Consider the following 16807-nt stretch of genomic DNA (forward strand, 5'->3'; position numbering starts at 1 on the left):
GGGACCTGGTAACCCACCGGATTTTTGGATATCCGCAAATATTCATAGGTTTGAAGGGAAAGAAAAACAGAATCCATAAAAATTTCAAAAACAGTTTAAAATAAATTCAATATATATCCCAATTTTACAAATCTAAATCCTAAATCAAATTTTACAGCAATAGAATCTAACTCTGAACTCAAATTTATCAACTAACAGAATCAAAACCATAATCCTAAACCCATAAATTAAACCCTAAACCCAATTTCATCAATAAAAAATCAAAATATATATTAAAACCAATTTCATCAATCAACAGAAACCAGCTATGGAGCAGAATCGTCATCGTCTTCATTGAGCAAAGGCGACGTTGGATAACAGTTGTCATCGACGTCGCAGATCTGAGGCTTCGTCACGGAGCAGAGGCGTCGTGGAGCTGAAGCGTTGTGTTGAAGAGGCGTTGTTGGAGTAGAATTGTCATTGATGTCGTGAGGCGTCGCGTAGAGCAGAGGCGGAGGCGACGACGAAGCTGTGAGCAGCGAGCGACACAATGAGAGGAAGAGAGTGAGCGGCGGCAGTGACGGAAGAAAGTAAAGGATGACGATGTGAGGAGTTAAGAGGAAGAATGTCGGTGATGCAGTGAGAAGGAAGAAGGACTAAAGGAGGTGGTGACTAGTGAGATTGTGAGTGAGAGAGAGAGAGAGAGGCTCCTGTGAGAGAACGATAGAATGAAGTGAGTTAAGTGACGGTGTGAAATTGTGAATTAGTTTTAGGTTTTAACTAATATACAAGGTTAATTTTATCATTTTATATTTATAGATATTAAATGAGTACCTACGGGATAGGTACCTCTATCCCTGTCCCGCCCCGTTTATTACACGGATACCCGTTCCCATCTCCCGTGGAGAGAAAATGCTCTCCAAATTTACTCTTCGACGGATAAATCCCGCGAATACCCACTCTGTCAGGAGAATTACCATCCCTAAAAAAACAAAAGAAAAAGGAAAACTAAAAAGAAAGTCTTTCGAGTTTCCAATTTTCATGTCAAAAAAATTGGAACCACAAGTACATAGGTGAAAACTTAGGTGCAGTCAACTTCATTGGAAGTTGATAGTTGAGAGCCATTAAATGATTTGACTGATTTGACTAATTTTTATCTAACGACTCTCAACTATCAACTTCACGTGAAGTTGAGTACACCTAAGTTTCTACCAAGTACATAACATCATGTGAGCTATAAAGCATGGACACTTCGTTGAGTTGCCGTATCAGTGTGTCGAACATATCTCGGACACGACACTCATCGACATTCGTTTGAGACGTGTGTCTACTGTATCCAACTGTGTCTTAATAAAAAATAAAAATTTTTTCTCTGGACACACTTAGACACACCTAAATGCCATCACGTGTCAGCGTGTTCAACATTATTTTTAACATGTATTCTTGAAATGAGTTTAGAAATAATATATATTATTATATATTAAAACAAAAATATTTTAAATATTTTTATATAATTAAAAAAAGACATTAGAAATGATTAAAATATTATTTTATATTTTAATATTAATAAAATATTAAAATTTTATTATAATTTATTTGAAAATACTTTATATTATATTATATATATATATATATAATGTTTTCGTATTTTATATAAGTTTAAAATTTGTGTGTCCGTATATCCTGTATCGTATCATATCCTGTGTCTGTATATTATAGTGTGCGAGATTCTTAGAATGACTAGGGCCGTTAAAATGGGCTAAACTCATCGGGCTAACCCGTTTACCCATTTAAATGGACAGACTTTGCCTCTAAAATTAAGCCCGTTTAAATTTCGGGCTAAACGGACTGAGCCCGATTAACCCGAAATAAATAATCGGTTAAATGGGCTAGTCCGGGCTAAACAGGTGACCCGTTTATTATTTTTTTTTCAAAAAAGTAACACTTTTAGCCGATATTTCTCTTGACTCGACCCAAAATTCAACCCATCAATTAAAAAATATTATTTTTTAAAGATTTTTGACCTAAAAATAATATTTTTTGTTAAAATATTTTTCAAAAAATAAAATAAAAAGATAAACGAATTGACCCTTTTAATTCATCGGACTAATTATAAACAGTCCAAACTAAAAAATTATGACCCATAAATAAAATGGGTTTAACAGGCCAGACCTAAATGGACCGAACTTACACGTTTGACGGCCGTAAGAGTGACCCATACCGAAATCCCACATCACTAATAATTAATTAATAAATTAACAATCATTTCCTGCTGCAACTTTTTAAATCCACAACTAATAATAGAAATAACAGTAATAATAAACTAATAATAAACTAATAATCCATTATCCCCATGCGGATAATAACAAACACTTTCTTTTCGTCATTAACTCCATATTTTTCAACTGCGAGAAGGATCTCTATATAATATGAACACGCAACCGCAAACTGGAAAGAACCACCACCACCATCGTCGTGGAAATTAAGGAACCACAAAAAACCGTACCGAAGGAACGACAAATCCGATGGCGGAGTGGTTGTTAAATCGGTGGACCGGTGCAGCCGCAGCTATAATGATCCAGTGGAGCTGCGGTGCATCGTACACCTTCAGCATCTACTCCCCAGTGCTCAAGTCCTCGCAAGGCTACGACCAATCCACGCTTGATACCGTTTCGGTGTTCAAGGACATCGGCGCCAACTTCGGCATCCTCTCCGGCCTCCTTTACACCGCCGTCACTCCCTACCGGAGCGGTGGCGTGGAGTGCTTGTCGGCAAAGTCGAAGTGGGCCTCATTGGGTGGTCCCTGGGTGGTGCTGGCGGCCGGGGCGGTCCAGGTGTTCGTGGGGTTCATGTTCATGTGGGCCGCTGTTGTTGGGCTCATTGGGACGCCGCCGGTTTGGGTTATGTGCTTCTTTGCGTGGCTTGGAGCTAACGGCCAGACGTTCTTGAATACCACTAATGTTGTCACTGGCTTGCGTAATTTCCCTGAATATAGTGGTACCATTGTGGGCATTATGAAGGTACATTTTGTGTTACCAAAATTCAAATCATCTTTTATTTAAAGAATGTTAACTGAAAATAACAGAAATGAATCAAGCGGCAAAAGTAGTTAAATAGTGAGTCTCTTACTAATAAGTAGGTTTTACTTATATGGTTATTACATTAACTCATTTCTTATTGGATAATACTTCTCTTTAGTGAATTTGTCTATGATGTGAGGAAGTAAGAATCCATAAACCTTCAGACCAATAAATGCTTTAACATGATAATCCGGTGAATGATTATCATAAATATTTTGACCCACATTGTTTTTCAAAAACCTTTTACAAATCAAAATGGAGTTTTGATGATTCCAGAACATCCTTAATGTTTGCTGTTTAATAATGTGGTATGCATTTCATTATTGATCAGGGCTTCCTTGGACTCAGTGGAGCAATCCTAATTCAGCTGTATCACACATTTTGTGATGGCGACCCGGCCACATACCTTCTGATGCTTGCTTGCTTGCCTGCATTCATATGTGTACTGCTAATGTTTTTGGTGAGGATCTATGAAGTGCGCGACAGCAATTACAAGAAGCATTTGAACGGTTTCTCAGTGGTCACTGTGATTATTGTTGCCTATCTCATGTTCATAATTATTTTACAAAACTTCACCAGCTTATCAACTTGGGCGCGCATGTTAACATTTGTAATCCTAATGGTTCTACTAGCACTCCCCTACGGCATTGCCATCAAAGCTCAATGGGAGGAGTCACGAAGCTTCGCGCAAACCTTCTCGTTTGAGAGGCCCCCTTCAACGGACAGCCAAAAGCTAATCGTGTCGTCTAGTTATTCTCCATCAGGGGATCAATCGGAATACCAAGAGCTGCCTAGTGATGCAGGGCAGCTACAATTGAATTCAGATGACATGTTGACCCATGAACAAGAAATGAACCTCTTGCAAGCTATGTGCACGATTGATTTTTGGATGTTGTTTTTAACCATGATATCAGGGTTAGGCTCAGGGCTGGCAATGATAAATAACATGAGCCAAATAGGCGAATCTCTTGGCTATAGTACAATTGAGATTAATAATATGGTGTCCTTGTGGAGTATGTGGAACTTTCTTGGCCGTTTTGGAGGTGGTTATGTATCTGATTATATCATGCATCGAAAAGGTTGGCCGAGGCCCTTGTTGATGGCAGCAACTCTGGGGACGATGATTTTCGGCCATGTCATTATAGCTGTTGGTTTCCCTGGAAACCTGTATTTGGGTCCTGTCTTGGTGGGAATCTGCTATGGTGCACATTGGTCCTTGATGCCTACTATCACTTCTGAGATTTTCGGTGTAAGGCATATGGGTACCATTTTCAACACTATTGCTGCTGCAAGTCCGCTTGGATCTTATTTACTTTCTGTGAAAGTTGTCGGATATATTTACGACAAGGAAGCCGATAAAGAAGCTAACTCATGCTTTGGAATACATTGCTTCATGTCATCGTTTTTTATCCTGGCAGCTGTATCGTTTGTCGCATTTTTGGCTGGTCTCGCATTATACTTCCGGACACGAAATTTCTATAAGCTAGTTGTGCTCAGAAGATTAAAACATTCTGTGTGATGACAAGGAATTCAGGTGGTATCATTTCATCACAAGGTAATGCCTGAGGAAACCGTTCTCGTATTCTCTGATTTATTTTGCAGAAATGTTGGATTTGCAACTTTCCAGAAGTTCTTTGTGTGGCTGGATTGTGTTATGTAGTTTACTATTTTGTGTCGGAAGGAATAAGAAAAATGATGTAGTTTGCTGTTCTTTCAGTTACATTCTGTATCAATTCATCTTTTAGTATGAGCATCTCAATTCTTTGAAGAAATTAATTTTTGTTCCTTTCTTCCTCAATTGGTAAAAGTTGGCCATCAGCTTAAAATGATGCTTAAGATTTTACAACCAGAAGTTTACAGAGCAAACTGAAAAATATAAAAATTATGGAAAGATGAAGAAAAGAAGTAATGTAGGAAAGGAAAATCAAGATGACTCGAGTACTTCAGTCTTGTGATATATTAAACTCAAGATGAACTCAAAAGAGGAGCATGCTTAAAATAGAGAAATTACACAAAATCAAATACTAAATTTTATTTCTGTGTTGCTTGGCTCTTTACCATTGTTAATTATTGGTGTATATGTATTTGGTCATGAAGCAAGTGAGTGGGTTTATTAAGCTGGAATTAGAGTTTACATCTCTTGTCTTTTAAGTCTAATTACTTCTCAAATGTTCTGGATTACTTACTTATAAGGTCTTGATTGCCAACAGCTTATGCAGCATTGTGCTTGCTGATCAAATTAGATACCAAGTTCAATTGCCCTTCTTGTAACAAAAGCAGTTCATGTGGCAATGTCTTTAATCCAAAAAAAAAAAAAAGAAGAATTGTTAACCAACTGGATTTTCTGTTTGGTGATGAAGCATGCATCTCGTTCATTCAATAGTGCTATTTTTGCTACTGTGACCCAAAAATCACACATATTGGAAATAATCTCTCTTCCTATGTAGATTTCATGTATCTACTCCCTCTGGCCTTCACTGAGTGAGTGTCTTGTTCCCTAAGCCACTCCCAGTCTCGGTCAATATGCAATAATATCCATCAGTGTGTCATCTATGTATTGCTTGCCTCTCATATTTCGACTAGTGGAGGCCATTATTTTGACTGATGCATGACACAAATCGCCTACTATCTGCGAACTGGTTATTTTCTTTCTCTAATGGTTCCTAACTCCTTAGTGTTTCTTTGCAAGTTAAGGTTTTGACTGGAAGGGAAGGCTTGTAGTGTTAAATTTTGAACTTTACAGTACAAACCCTTTTCCTTTCTCTCCCCTTGACAATCCCAGTTCTAGCTTTGGTTCTGGACCTGTGGTGTAAAGTGTTGTAGTTATTTGTTGTGTTTAGTTGCATCCTGATCCTATTTGCGAAAATCCTCTCTGTTAAGTTCTAACATAATTTTGAAATTTCTTTTATTTCTTCTTATTATTATTTTAAGATAATTATTAGCACTCATTTTGTGAGGCGTGAAATGGATTTTGATTTTTCAAGTCAAATCTTGTTTTTATTTCTATTTTTTTTCTTTTGTCAAATTTCAATGCTTTTTGGCTTTTGAATCTGGCAGAACTTAGGGAAGTTAAATTTTGTCTGCTGCACATCCTTTTTACGTTTGTGGAGATGTGTATAAGACTTACTTTTTTTTTTTCAAATTACTTGTATTAGTTGTAAAATTTATTTTAGGTAAAATTAATTCTGACAAAATTGATTTAGAGTTGACAAACTTATGTTCGATGGTTCCTCTAAAAATGATTGTGGCAGTAAGTGAAGAATTTTCAGTTCAATTAATTATTAAAATCAGTTTTGGAGGCAAGAATTGCTTTCGAGACTTGAGAGTTAGGCTTCAAAATTACCAAAATCAATTTTACCACCTTCCCACTATGTTCTGATTTTGTGATAGTTTTGAGTTCAATTTGGTGACTTGTTAACATATCGCTTCCATTTAAATATTTTGGTTGCTTTTCCAGTGGAACCATGAGATAAATCTGTTGAAATTATGAGGAAGTTCTCAGAGCTTAATGCCCCTAGGTCAGGAACATATTTTTGTGTTGATAAGGGAGTCACCTCTGTTGCTATCAAGGTACATTTCTTTGCCATATGAATTATCTTAGTGAATGTGAAGTAAAGATAATTAGTTGTCGTCAATGAACTGCAGCTAAAGAAGCATCTTCTTAATAATCATGAAAAAGTGTCCGTTTGCTTGGTGCTGTGAATTTTGATTCAGTAAGTTTTTGTTGGCTGATATTTTGAAACTTGTAGCCAGTGAGGTGGGAGAGTTCTGTTCTTCGATTGGCGTTGTTGCCTCTCAATGTAAATGAAACATAAGTATCATAATAGATTAAAAAAGAGCTATTTGAATTTAAACATTCTTTGTGGGATATACACCCATGAAGTAGTGTATTAGTGCTGTCACTGCTGTGTGCAACTATGCAATTAGATCCATACTAGATACCTCGGGCATTACTTTCATAAGGTTCACTTTGGAGCGCATTTAGGTAGTGTTTTGTTTTCAGAGACTGGGACTACTACTTAGTATTGTGTTTGGTAACCAGAAATTAGAACTAAAATTTCAATCGCTGGATACAAAATTTCAGTCCCTTCATTACCTCCAGAAAGTGGGGATACAACGGACTAAAATTTTTAGGAACGAAGACTGAAATTTTGATATTTTTTTAGTAGTTAAGAGTATTTTAGTAAATATACTTATTTCATCTCTATATTTATCTTGAACCAAATAGGATACTAAGACATAACTCAGTGTTGTACACTTTACACCAAACATAATATAGAGACTTAATTTAGTCTAAGTCTCCCTTCCAAATGCAGCCTAGTGTTCTGAATTGTGCTGGAATTTGCTTCTTGTTTATGTTATTTTTCAATTTTGCTTCTGTTAGGTTGTTAAGCATTTGATCATTTCAGTTCTATTAGTGTTGATAAGAAATAGTATGGCACTCTTGTCAATGATACTAGAAGGCCATTGTCTTCGGTTTCCGAGAATTCAAGAGTTGAAAATGAACACTAGTTTTCTTAATTGAGCTCTTCAAGATCCATAGGTGGACATCTTCTACACTAGGCTTTCTTGATGCAATACATTTCTGGTGGGGCTTTAGGGATCTAATATGAGTATCAGAGTATGCAAGAATATAGGATGGCTGGACCAAATTTGAATTTCTGCGTGCACCGTACTTGCTTTGTAAATTTTGCAAGGATAATTATATTTTCCTGCTCCTATAACACAATTTTCTGAGAAAAATAATATGATATCATGATATTTCACCATATTGATACTACAAAAAATACAACAATAATAAATATCAGTAACAATGTTATGAAGGCGCCCCTTTAATCATAGACTAGGTGCATTCCACTCCCGAGAGGTATTATGTGTTGTGATTTGAGCTTTTTCTGTTCACTTCATTCAATTGAACTATCTCTTATGACCATGTTACTTAGGAGTGGCTGAAGAGATTGACAATGAGAACAGCAGTGGTGTCTTCGTATCCAATAACAAGAGAGTAGATAATATAGAAGGTATTCCAATGGCTTGAAGTAGAGAAACTACTGGTGAAACTATTAAAAGAGATTTATATGTTAATGTTTTAAATATGATAAAAGAAAATGTTGTCCAATCTATTGAGCGGTTTGAGCCAACATAACAGAGTGGGGAAAGATTTTTGTTGCTATTGTTAGTGCATGTTTGGGCGCCATTATTTTGTTAAAAAAAGATCTTTTTTCAATAAAAAAGATCTTTTTTTATTTTTTTAACGTGTTTGGCAAATTTCTAGTAGTAAAAGTAAAAGCACTAGTAAAATAAAAAAAGATCTTTTTTGAGAAGCTGTAATTTATATCTTTTTTTAAAAGATCTTTTTTCTTTAAAAAAAGATGTTTTTCATGTAATAAATAAACAAAAAAGTACTTTTATATTGTTATACCCAAACATACTTGATAGATAAAAATACTTTTTTACATGAGATATTCAAACATAAAATTACTTTTACTTTTCTATAAGATTTTTTAAAAAAAGATAACTCAAAAAAGATCTTTTCGTAAAAGCTCACCCAAACAAGCCCTTAATATTGATGAGCAAAATTTTCATATTAATGGCGAATTGCACCATGCACATATTATATAAGGCCAGCTGGTAGTAAGGACGTTGTTCTCACTAGTTCTTTTTTATTTGAAAAATGCAGTTTATGATTAAGTTCTATTTTTTACATGGAAAATGCAGAGTATTAGGCAAGAAAAAATCAAGTGAGATTTAGTTTGCTGCGAATATTGACATGTTTGAATGAAAGTTATAAAATTTCTTGAAGCAGTTCTATGTTCAAGTAATGAGAGATGCATTTGAATTTTCTTTTTTCCTTTTTCCATTAATGAGATATTTTTTAATTCTAAAAATGACATCTGAATGAATTTATACATTTGCTATATATGATGACTACAACTAATTTTAAATTGTAATTCTCTCAAGTAATCTTTTCTTTTGTTTTTCTATGTATTTTGGAAATGATTTGTTTTCAATTTTATTTTTATATTCTTACATTCATCTAGAGGCTTTATTTGAATTGTCTTGGTAATCTTCATGTGCAACAAATGCAAGGGAAACTATACAGTATACGTACTAAAAATTGTTCAACATACGAAAATTCGAATTGTTCGAAAAATGAGGAAACTCTCTAGGGAAGAACCTTCGAGGTCTGGCTTCCCAGTTCTCATTTGGTTGATACTGTTCATTGTTTAGTAGTTTTTATTACTTATACTCTTTATCAATTTATTAATCAATGATAATGAACCACATTTAAGTCCAAAATAAAATGAGACTTATTATACATACAAGTCTTTTTGACATACAAGTTTATACAAATTAATCCTAATTAAATAAAATCCACTTTTATAATGCAAGGAAGGAGAGGAAGAGTTTTGAATTATATAGAACTTATCAATACACATACAAAAAAAATTCTTAAACAATACAATATAAATGACTTGTATAAACTTGTATGTGTAAATGACTTGTATGTAGAGAATAATCCAAATGGAATACATAAACCCAAAAATGAAAGACAGAATAATAACATGTTTTAAGTCAGAACCAAATCCTGTCTTAAAATCTAAATCAACGCAAAATTGAAGGTTTTGATCAGGCATACTCCTTAATTAGGAAATTCCTTTTACAAAATTCAATTCAAGAAAAAGAACGGTAGCGATTAGGGCATAAGAACTCGCTCTCTTCAATTCTTACACGCTGCATACAGTTCTTATTCTCTCTTTTCCAAATCCCAGTTACGGTAATTCTCGTATTGCAGTTTCAAGTTTTAATTCTTGTAAGGTTTCAACTTCACGAAATTAAAACATATGATAATGTGAATTATTAAATGATTTAACGTATTAAATATGGGGAGAAATTTAGCTATAGTCAAACTTTATGTGAAGTTAATAATTTATAACCATTAGATGAAAATTTAATCAAATTATTTAAATAATTTAATAATTCTCAACTATTAACTTCACGAAAAATTGACCGCACCTATATTTTCGCCCTAAATATATTTGACTAAAGTATCACCTTTTTTGTGATGGTGATAGAATACAACATCGTTAAAGTTGTTTTTAGTTCTGAGAATAGAATAAGAAAAAATATAAAAAATAAAATACAAAAAATTAAGACACAAAAATTAGTATTTTTATATTTTATTTGATAATAAATTAGAATATATTATAAAAATTTAATTTATTTTTTTATTTAAATTTTTTTAAAAAAAATATAATAATAAATATAATTATAAAAAATTAATATAAATAATGATTAATAAAAAAAATAAAAAATAAATTATTTGTTAATATCTTTTTTATTAGGATAATCACAATTTTGAGTTTGTCTTTGTGTGGTGAAAACAAAGGCAGCCTAACAGTATCACCTTCTCATCATTGTAACAAGTAACAACAGCGTAACATAACAGAACAGAACATGACTCACTAACACAACAGAAGTAGAACATACAGAGAAGAGGAATAAGGAGAACACGAAAGAACCCAACACACTGAAAAATAATAAAGTTGCTAAGCCCATTTCAAATACTACAATAGTAACAACTAACAAGTGGCAAAACGAACAGCGTCCGACTTTACAGGCGTCATTACCTGATTGAACCCTAAAACTTCAGAATAACAACCGACACACTGAAAAATGTCAAAAAACCTAGGAACTTCAAAATCAATCTACCAAAGTGATGATGGATTGGAAGAAATTGAGCTCATACGCGAAATCGAAGTGGATATCCACGGTGGCGAGCACATGGATTCAGTGCAGCAGCGGATCACTCTACACTTTCTCAATCTATTCCCAAACCCTAAAGTCAACGCTGCACTACGATCAGTCAACTCTCACCACTGTGTCTGTCTGGAAGGACGTAGGGGTCAACGCCGGTGTCCTTTGCGGCCTTCTCTACGACTTCGCTGCGCGCCGAACAGCTAACGGGCCCTGGCTGATCCACTTATTGGGCTCGGCCCAATGCTTCTTGGGCTATTTCCTCATGTGGGCAGCGGTTGCGGGCGTTATCGCTCCGGTGCCCGTGCCTATCATGTGCCTATTCATGTACGTGACAGCCCAGGCTCAGGGATACTTCAACACTTCCAATGTTGTCACCGGCGTCCACAACTTCCCTGACTATAGGGGAACAATTGTGGGCATCATGAAGGTAAATTATCAAACTATGCGGTTGTTAACTATCAATTTCAGGTATGCACAACTGTAAGTGAGTTTCAACGTAAACAAGCAGTGACAACTCATATTATGAAATGGATAATTGATAACTGTTAAATAATAATTTGGTTCAAATTATCTAATAATTTTTAACTGTAGTTTGCAGGTGAATTTCTAACTTAATAATTTTATATGAACAGTAGTGTTAAGGGTAACATATTTTGTAATTTGTAGCTATCAATTAATCATTATTAGTATTTTTAATGGTTCTAATAGTGTGAAATTACACGCTCTTCCCTTAATGGTTAAATACTGGCTAGATTTTAATAAGAGTGCTAGCTTTCAAGACTTTCTCTTATGCGAATTTAATTTTGAAAGCAACATCTAATTATATAACTACGGTAGCTAAAATAATTATCTTTTATAATTTTGATGTGATTAGTATTTCTTAATAATTAGCTCTTGTTTAGTGGTCATTAATTTTCCCACAAAAAAATTCTCAACATTTGAAATAGCAAATTTATCCCTTGTCAATGGAGAAGATGTGCTAGATTAGTAGTGGGGAACTTGTCCTGAAGAAAAATGATGAGGAATGAAAATTTGTCATTCTCAAATTTTGAAGTACATTTGCATGGTTAGAGACTTCCAACTTTCTAAAAATGGAGAAGAAAAAATTGTCCAACACAAAAACGTTTGGCTACCAATTTAGGAATTTTCTCAATTGCCATCTTTTTTGTTTTAGGAGTCTTTTTTATCAAAGTATAGAAAGTAGAATCCGAGAGAAGTTTAGTGAAAAATGAGTGAAATTTGTGATCTACATGGAGTAGAATATCACCAGTGCCAAACTTTCAATGAGCTAATTAAATTGTTACGTGCTAACTGACATAATTATCCCTCAAATGGAACTTTCTAAACTAAGCAACTCCATTTCACTCTCTCTCTCTTCTGTTCAGATAGTATAGACAGGATTCTGTTGGTTTACGTTATGAATTCTTCAAGCTAGGTGAGTTAGATACAAATTCTTGAGTTAAACTAACTAGCTTACTTTTGTTGTCCCCATTACTTTGGAGCATCCCAAAATCCAATATTTGATTAATTTGATTCAATTCATACTTTAGGTACCACTTTGATGAAAATGACAACGCCACCCTATCATATTTAATTGTTTTGGTTTATACTTATTAATTTATTACTAGAGTGAGACCCGTGCGATGCGCGGGATGATAAATTAATGATAGTATATAGTATATTTTAAAAAGTGTTATATTATTTAGAAATTAATTAAACTATATATAACTAAATATTAAATTTGATGTGTTTTTATATAAAATATTTTATAATACAAAAGTGTTTTTTTACATTGAAGTTGTACAAAGTTATATCTTATTTATTGTTTTTTATTTGCGTATTTGTTTTAATTGACAGACTTAGTCTTCTTATATGATGTTTGTCTTTTTTTTTTTATTTTCGGTTGTTGTTGGAGTTGTTTCTTTCTTCTTCCTATCATATGTTCTTGTGGAGACATGTTTTTATTGAACTGTTGACTTGTATAAATTTTCTGATTTATTATCTTTTGTTTTGTCTCATCTTTGCATTTGTTTTTCATCTAAAGATGTCTTAAATTCGTTTATTTTTCTTTCTCTTTAATCTCTTGATTTGTATGTCATCTAGGTCTAATGGTATTAGTAATAGTGAAGTTGGTTCCTATAATCAATGAAGAATTTAAATGAGCAATATAAATGATGTTTTGAATAAATGAAATTTTTGTTGTATTACCTGTTTTATTTGTTGTAATAGGAGTTGAGTTTTTGTATTTTTTGTTGGGATAAATGTCTTGGTAATAGTGTATTGTTGAGAACATAGTTAAAATCATTTACTTTGATTTCAAATATGAGTGTGAAGTTATATAAATTTTTCAATTAGGATGATGTTTGAGTGTCATTGTTATCTTGGAGTGTAATTAGATTTAAGGTAGTTGTACCTAATAATTTTGTTGCTTCTTTATCAAATAGCACAGAAGTTACTGTAGCACTTTGATTTAAAACCTTTTAATTTAATTTTGAATCTATAATAATTATTGAGTTAGATAGGTACAATTTGATAGAATTTAATGAAATTTTTTATAATTTGAATTTGTAATATTTTTATTTGTTGTAGTACAAATACTTTATTTTTTTATATTTTTTGTGGATTTTTCTTTGACATCTATTTATTCTTTTTCTCTTAGTGCATACAGTTTTTCAATGACATCTATAATAGTAAGAATAAAATTTTTTAGAATATTTATTGTGTGTGTACATATAATATATTGAATAAGCTATTTTTAATCAGAATAATTTAAATAACATAAAGTATTACAAAATAATGAAAAAAGTATAAATAGTAAAAGTAATAAGAGTGTTTTTTCTCATAAATTTGTTTTAAAAATACAAAAAATATTTTTATTTTGTATCTAATCATGTAATAGAATCATTTTTAAATAAATAGGCTCTTCTTCATTTGTTAGTGTAAATATTTCTCGTAGGCGAACCACAAATTGTGAAATAAAGTAATATCGGTAAGAGTCTTATGTATGATATATAAGTATGTCAAATAGTATGGAATTTGAATAGTTTGTAAATTAAAATTTGTTATGATAATATTATTATGACAGTTTTAATGTAGATGTTTATTGTATTTAATTAATACTTTATATTTCTATTGAATAATAATATGTAATAAATTAATTAATTATGAGAGTTATGGTTTTAATTTTTTTTTTAATTTTTAATTTTCTAAAATTTGTTTGGTTGATTTCTAAACTCTGCCAAGTAAGCAAATGTGCTAATGTGGCATCATTAGAAAAACAAAGATGATTTAAATCTAATATATAAAAACAGATAGATAGATAGATTGTACCAGTATTGGTATCAGATATTAGTATTACAATTAAATACCATAATTTTGATTTTGAAGTGTATGTGTTTCTGATATTGTGCCATTTCTACTTGATCGGATTCTAGCCTTTGGTTCCTGATGTGTTGTGTTGTTTTTCAAGTTCTGCCTTTTGGAATTTGCTTTTTGTTGATAGGGATTTCTTGGTCTCAGTGGAGCAATACTAATTCAAGTGTATAGGACAATATTCAACAAGAAGCCTAAAGCATATCTTCTGATGCTAGCTCTCTTGCCGCCGATAAATACTTTGCTGCTTATGTGGTTTGTAAGAATCCACAACACCCGAGAGGGCGACGAAAGGAAATATCTAAACATGTTTTCTTCCATGGCTGTGGTTGTCGCTGCATATCTAATGACTGTTATAATCCTGGAGAACATCCTTAGAGTGCCATTAATTATCCACGTGCTCATGCTGATTTTGCTCATTGTGTTGCTAGCCTCACTTCTTTGTATCGCAATTCAAGCACATGAGGCGACCCTTGCCAATACCTCGGAAAATTTTCATGATGAGAGAACCCAACTAATTGTGGAGCAAGTGTCCTCAGAATCAGATACTAACAAACAGAGGACTCTGCAACTGGGAGGAAACTTGAACCTTTTGCAAGCAGCACAAACTCTCAACTTTTGGATTTTGTTTTTGTCTGTGGCATGTGCCATGGGATCAGGACTTGCAACTATTAATAATATCAGCCAGATAGGGGAATCCCTTGGTTACACCGTGCGCGAGACAGGTTTGTTTCTATGATGCGCAGATACTTTAAGATTAGTGACATACTCGTATCTCGTATCAATACTCTCATTATGTATCTACATTCATTCATATATTTTCATATATCTTTAATAATTTAGCCTTTAGTTAATTTTAAATGTGCCAGAAATCTTGTAATTTGAAGATTTTAAGACAAAATACTACATTATGTCTATATCCATTATTTTCCTCCAATTATACTATCACTTTATATAAATACTTTATTTTATTAATAATTATGACATGTTATTTAACATATATTGCTATACTAGTTTCTTTTTTTCTCTAAAGGAAATAATGTTTGTGTATCGTATCATAACGTATCGAACACATGTATTTGTGCAACATAGATTCCTTGGTTTCATTGTGGAGCATTTGGAACTTCGCTGGGCGTTTCGGAGGTGGTTATATCTCGGATCATTTCTTACACACAAGAGGATGGGCAAGACCTTTGTTTATGGTCATCACCTTAATGGTCATGAGCATTGGCCATTTGATTATTGCTTCTGGAATGCAGGGTGCTCTATATGTTGGTTCAGTTTTGGTGGGTATCTGTTATGGCTCTCAGTGGTCAATAATGCCCACAATCGCTTCTGAGATATTTGGTGTGGGAAATATGGGTAGCATATTCAACACCATTACAATAGCAAGTCCTGTGGGATCTTACATATTTTCAATGAGAGTTGTTGGGTATATATATGACAAAGAAGCATCAGAGGGAAACACGTGCATTGGAACTCATTGTTTTATGTTGTCTTTCCTTATAATGGCATCTGCCACTGTTTTGGGTTCTCTGGCAGCTCTTGGTTTGTTTTTCCGGACAAGAAACTTCTATGGTCAGGTTGCACATAGTAGAATTCAGAACATCCTGTAATGGTGTGAAGAGAATCAGGGAGCTGTACATATATTATGGCTGGGTTTGGTAAAGTTTTTTCAAGAGGTGCTTGTCCTTTTAAAAAGCACAACCACTTCATTTTGCGTTTGGTAAATTAAAAAGCCTAAGTGCTTGTGCTTGCGGCTTTTAAAAGTTAGGGATACTTTTGAAAGCACGGGAACTTTTTAAAGCTGGCTTATGTTTAACAAATTTTATTTATGTCCGTTCTATATATACTTCATACTCAAATTAAATCTCTCTCTTTTTTATTCATTGAAAATTATTTTATTTTGATAAAAATGTATTCAGATACATTAACTTTTTAATAAATCTCTAAATAGAGAGAGAGAGGAGATTGTTAATTTTTAATCAATGGTGAGCTATAACTTCTATATATTTAGGCTATTACTTTGTATAATGGTGTGTTGTTGGCCAAATTGGATATAAATTTAACGCTTAATGAATTTGGATATAAACTATGTCCAGCTAATTATGCTTTTGTGAACCAATTTTGTCCATGTGATCATTATTATCTTTAATCTATTATTGGGCATTGCAATTTTGTTTGAAATTTTTTGATAGACTTTCTATAGCACTAGTATATTAAAAGGTGCATTCTATGGTGTAGAAATGAAATTGTTTCTACATGTGTAGAAGGATAGGTGTCAATGCATTAGTAGTTCACGCGGATGGCTTTTGGATGGGAAAGAATTAATTAGAGTACACAATTGTTGATTCATTGGACCCACAAAAAGAAAGAGAGTGTGTGACATTGTATCTGTGCCAAGAGACAACTTATTAGGTTTTTTTTATTTTAATAAATTGAATAAATATTTTATTTATTAAAATAAATAATTTAAAAAATTATTACTATGTAAACAAGGTATATGTATTTATAAATATAAAAATATATTTTATAAAAATAATAAAAAATATTAATAATTTAAATTAGACCAAACTCTTAAAAATAGAACATTTCAATTAATATGAAAGGTGGAC

General features: G+C 33.0%; 2 protein-coding genes across 3 annotated transcripts; both read left to right on the forward strand.

Moving 5' to 3' along the window:
- The first annotated feature begins 2349 nt into the window (after positions 1-2349).
- On the forward strand, positions 2350-8243 carry LOC112750631 (protein NUCLEAR FUSION DEFECTIVE 4). 2 transcript variants are annotated; one of them, XR_003175944.2, is made up of 4 exons: positions 2350-2999; positions 3391-4614; positions 6517-6629; positions 8003-8243. XR_003175944.2 is itself a non-coding variant. In XM_025799434.2 (3 exons), exons 1-2 carry the CDS (start codon positions 2505-2507, stop codon positions 4576-4578), a joined length of 1683 nt encoding a protein of 560 aa, XP_025655219.1. In that variant the 5' UTR covers positions 2350-2504; the 3' UTR covers positions 4579-4614; positions 8003-8243. The 2 variants fall into 2 exon arrangements, 1 of the variants encoding a protein (XP_025655219.1); XM_025799434.2 differs by lacking the exon at positions 6517-6629.
- A 2145-nt stretch (positions 8244-10388) lies between these two features.
- On the forward strand, positions 10389-16202 carry LOC112750632 (protein NUCLEAR FUSION DEFECTIVE 4). Its single transcript, XM_025799435.3, has 3 exons — positions 10389-11247; positions 14323-14917; positions 15285-16202. The coding sequence occupies exons 1-3, from the start codon at positions 10780-10782 to the stop codon at positions 15806-15808; spliced, it is 1587 nt and encodes a 528-aa protein (XP_025655220.1). The 5' UTR covers positions 10389-10779; the 3' UTR covers positions 15809-16202.
- The last annotated feature ends 605 nt before the right edge of the window (positions 16203-16807 follow it).

The sequence above is a fragment of the Arachis hypogaea genome, chromosome 15 (genome assembly GCF_003086295.3).
Source record: "Arachis hypogaea cultivar Tifrunner chromosome 15, arahy.Tifrunner.gnm2.J5K5, whole genome shotgun sequence".
Lineage (NCBI taxonomy): Eukaryota > Viridiplantae > Streptophyta > Magnoliopsida > Fabales > Fabaceae > Arachis > Arachis hypogaea.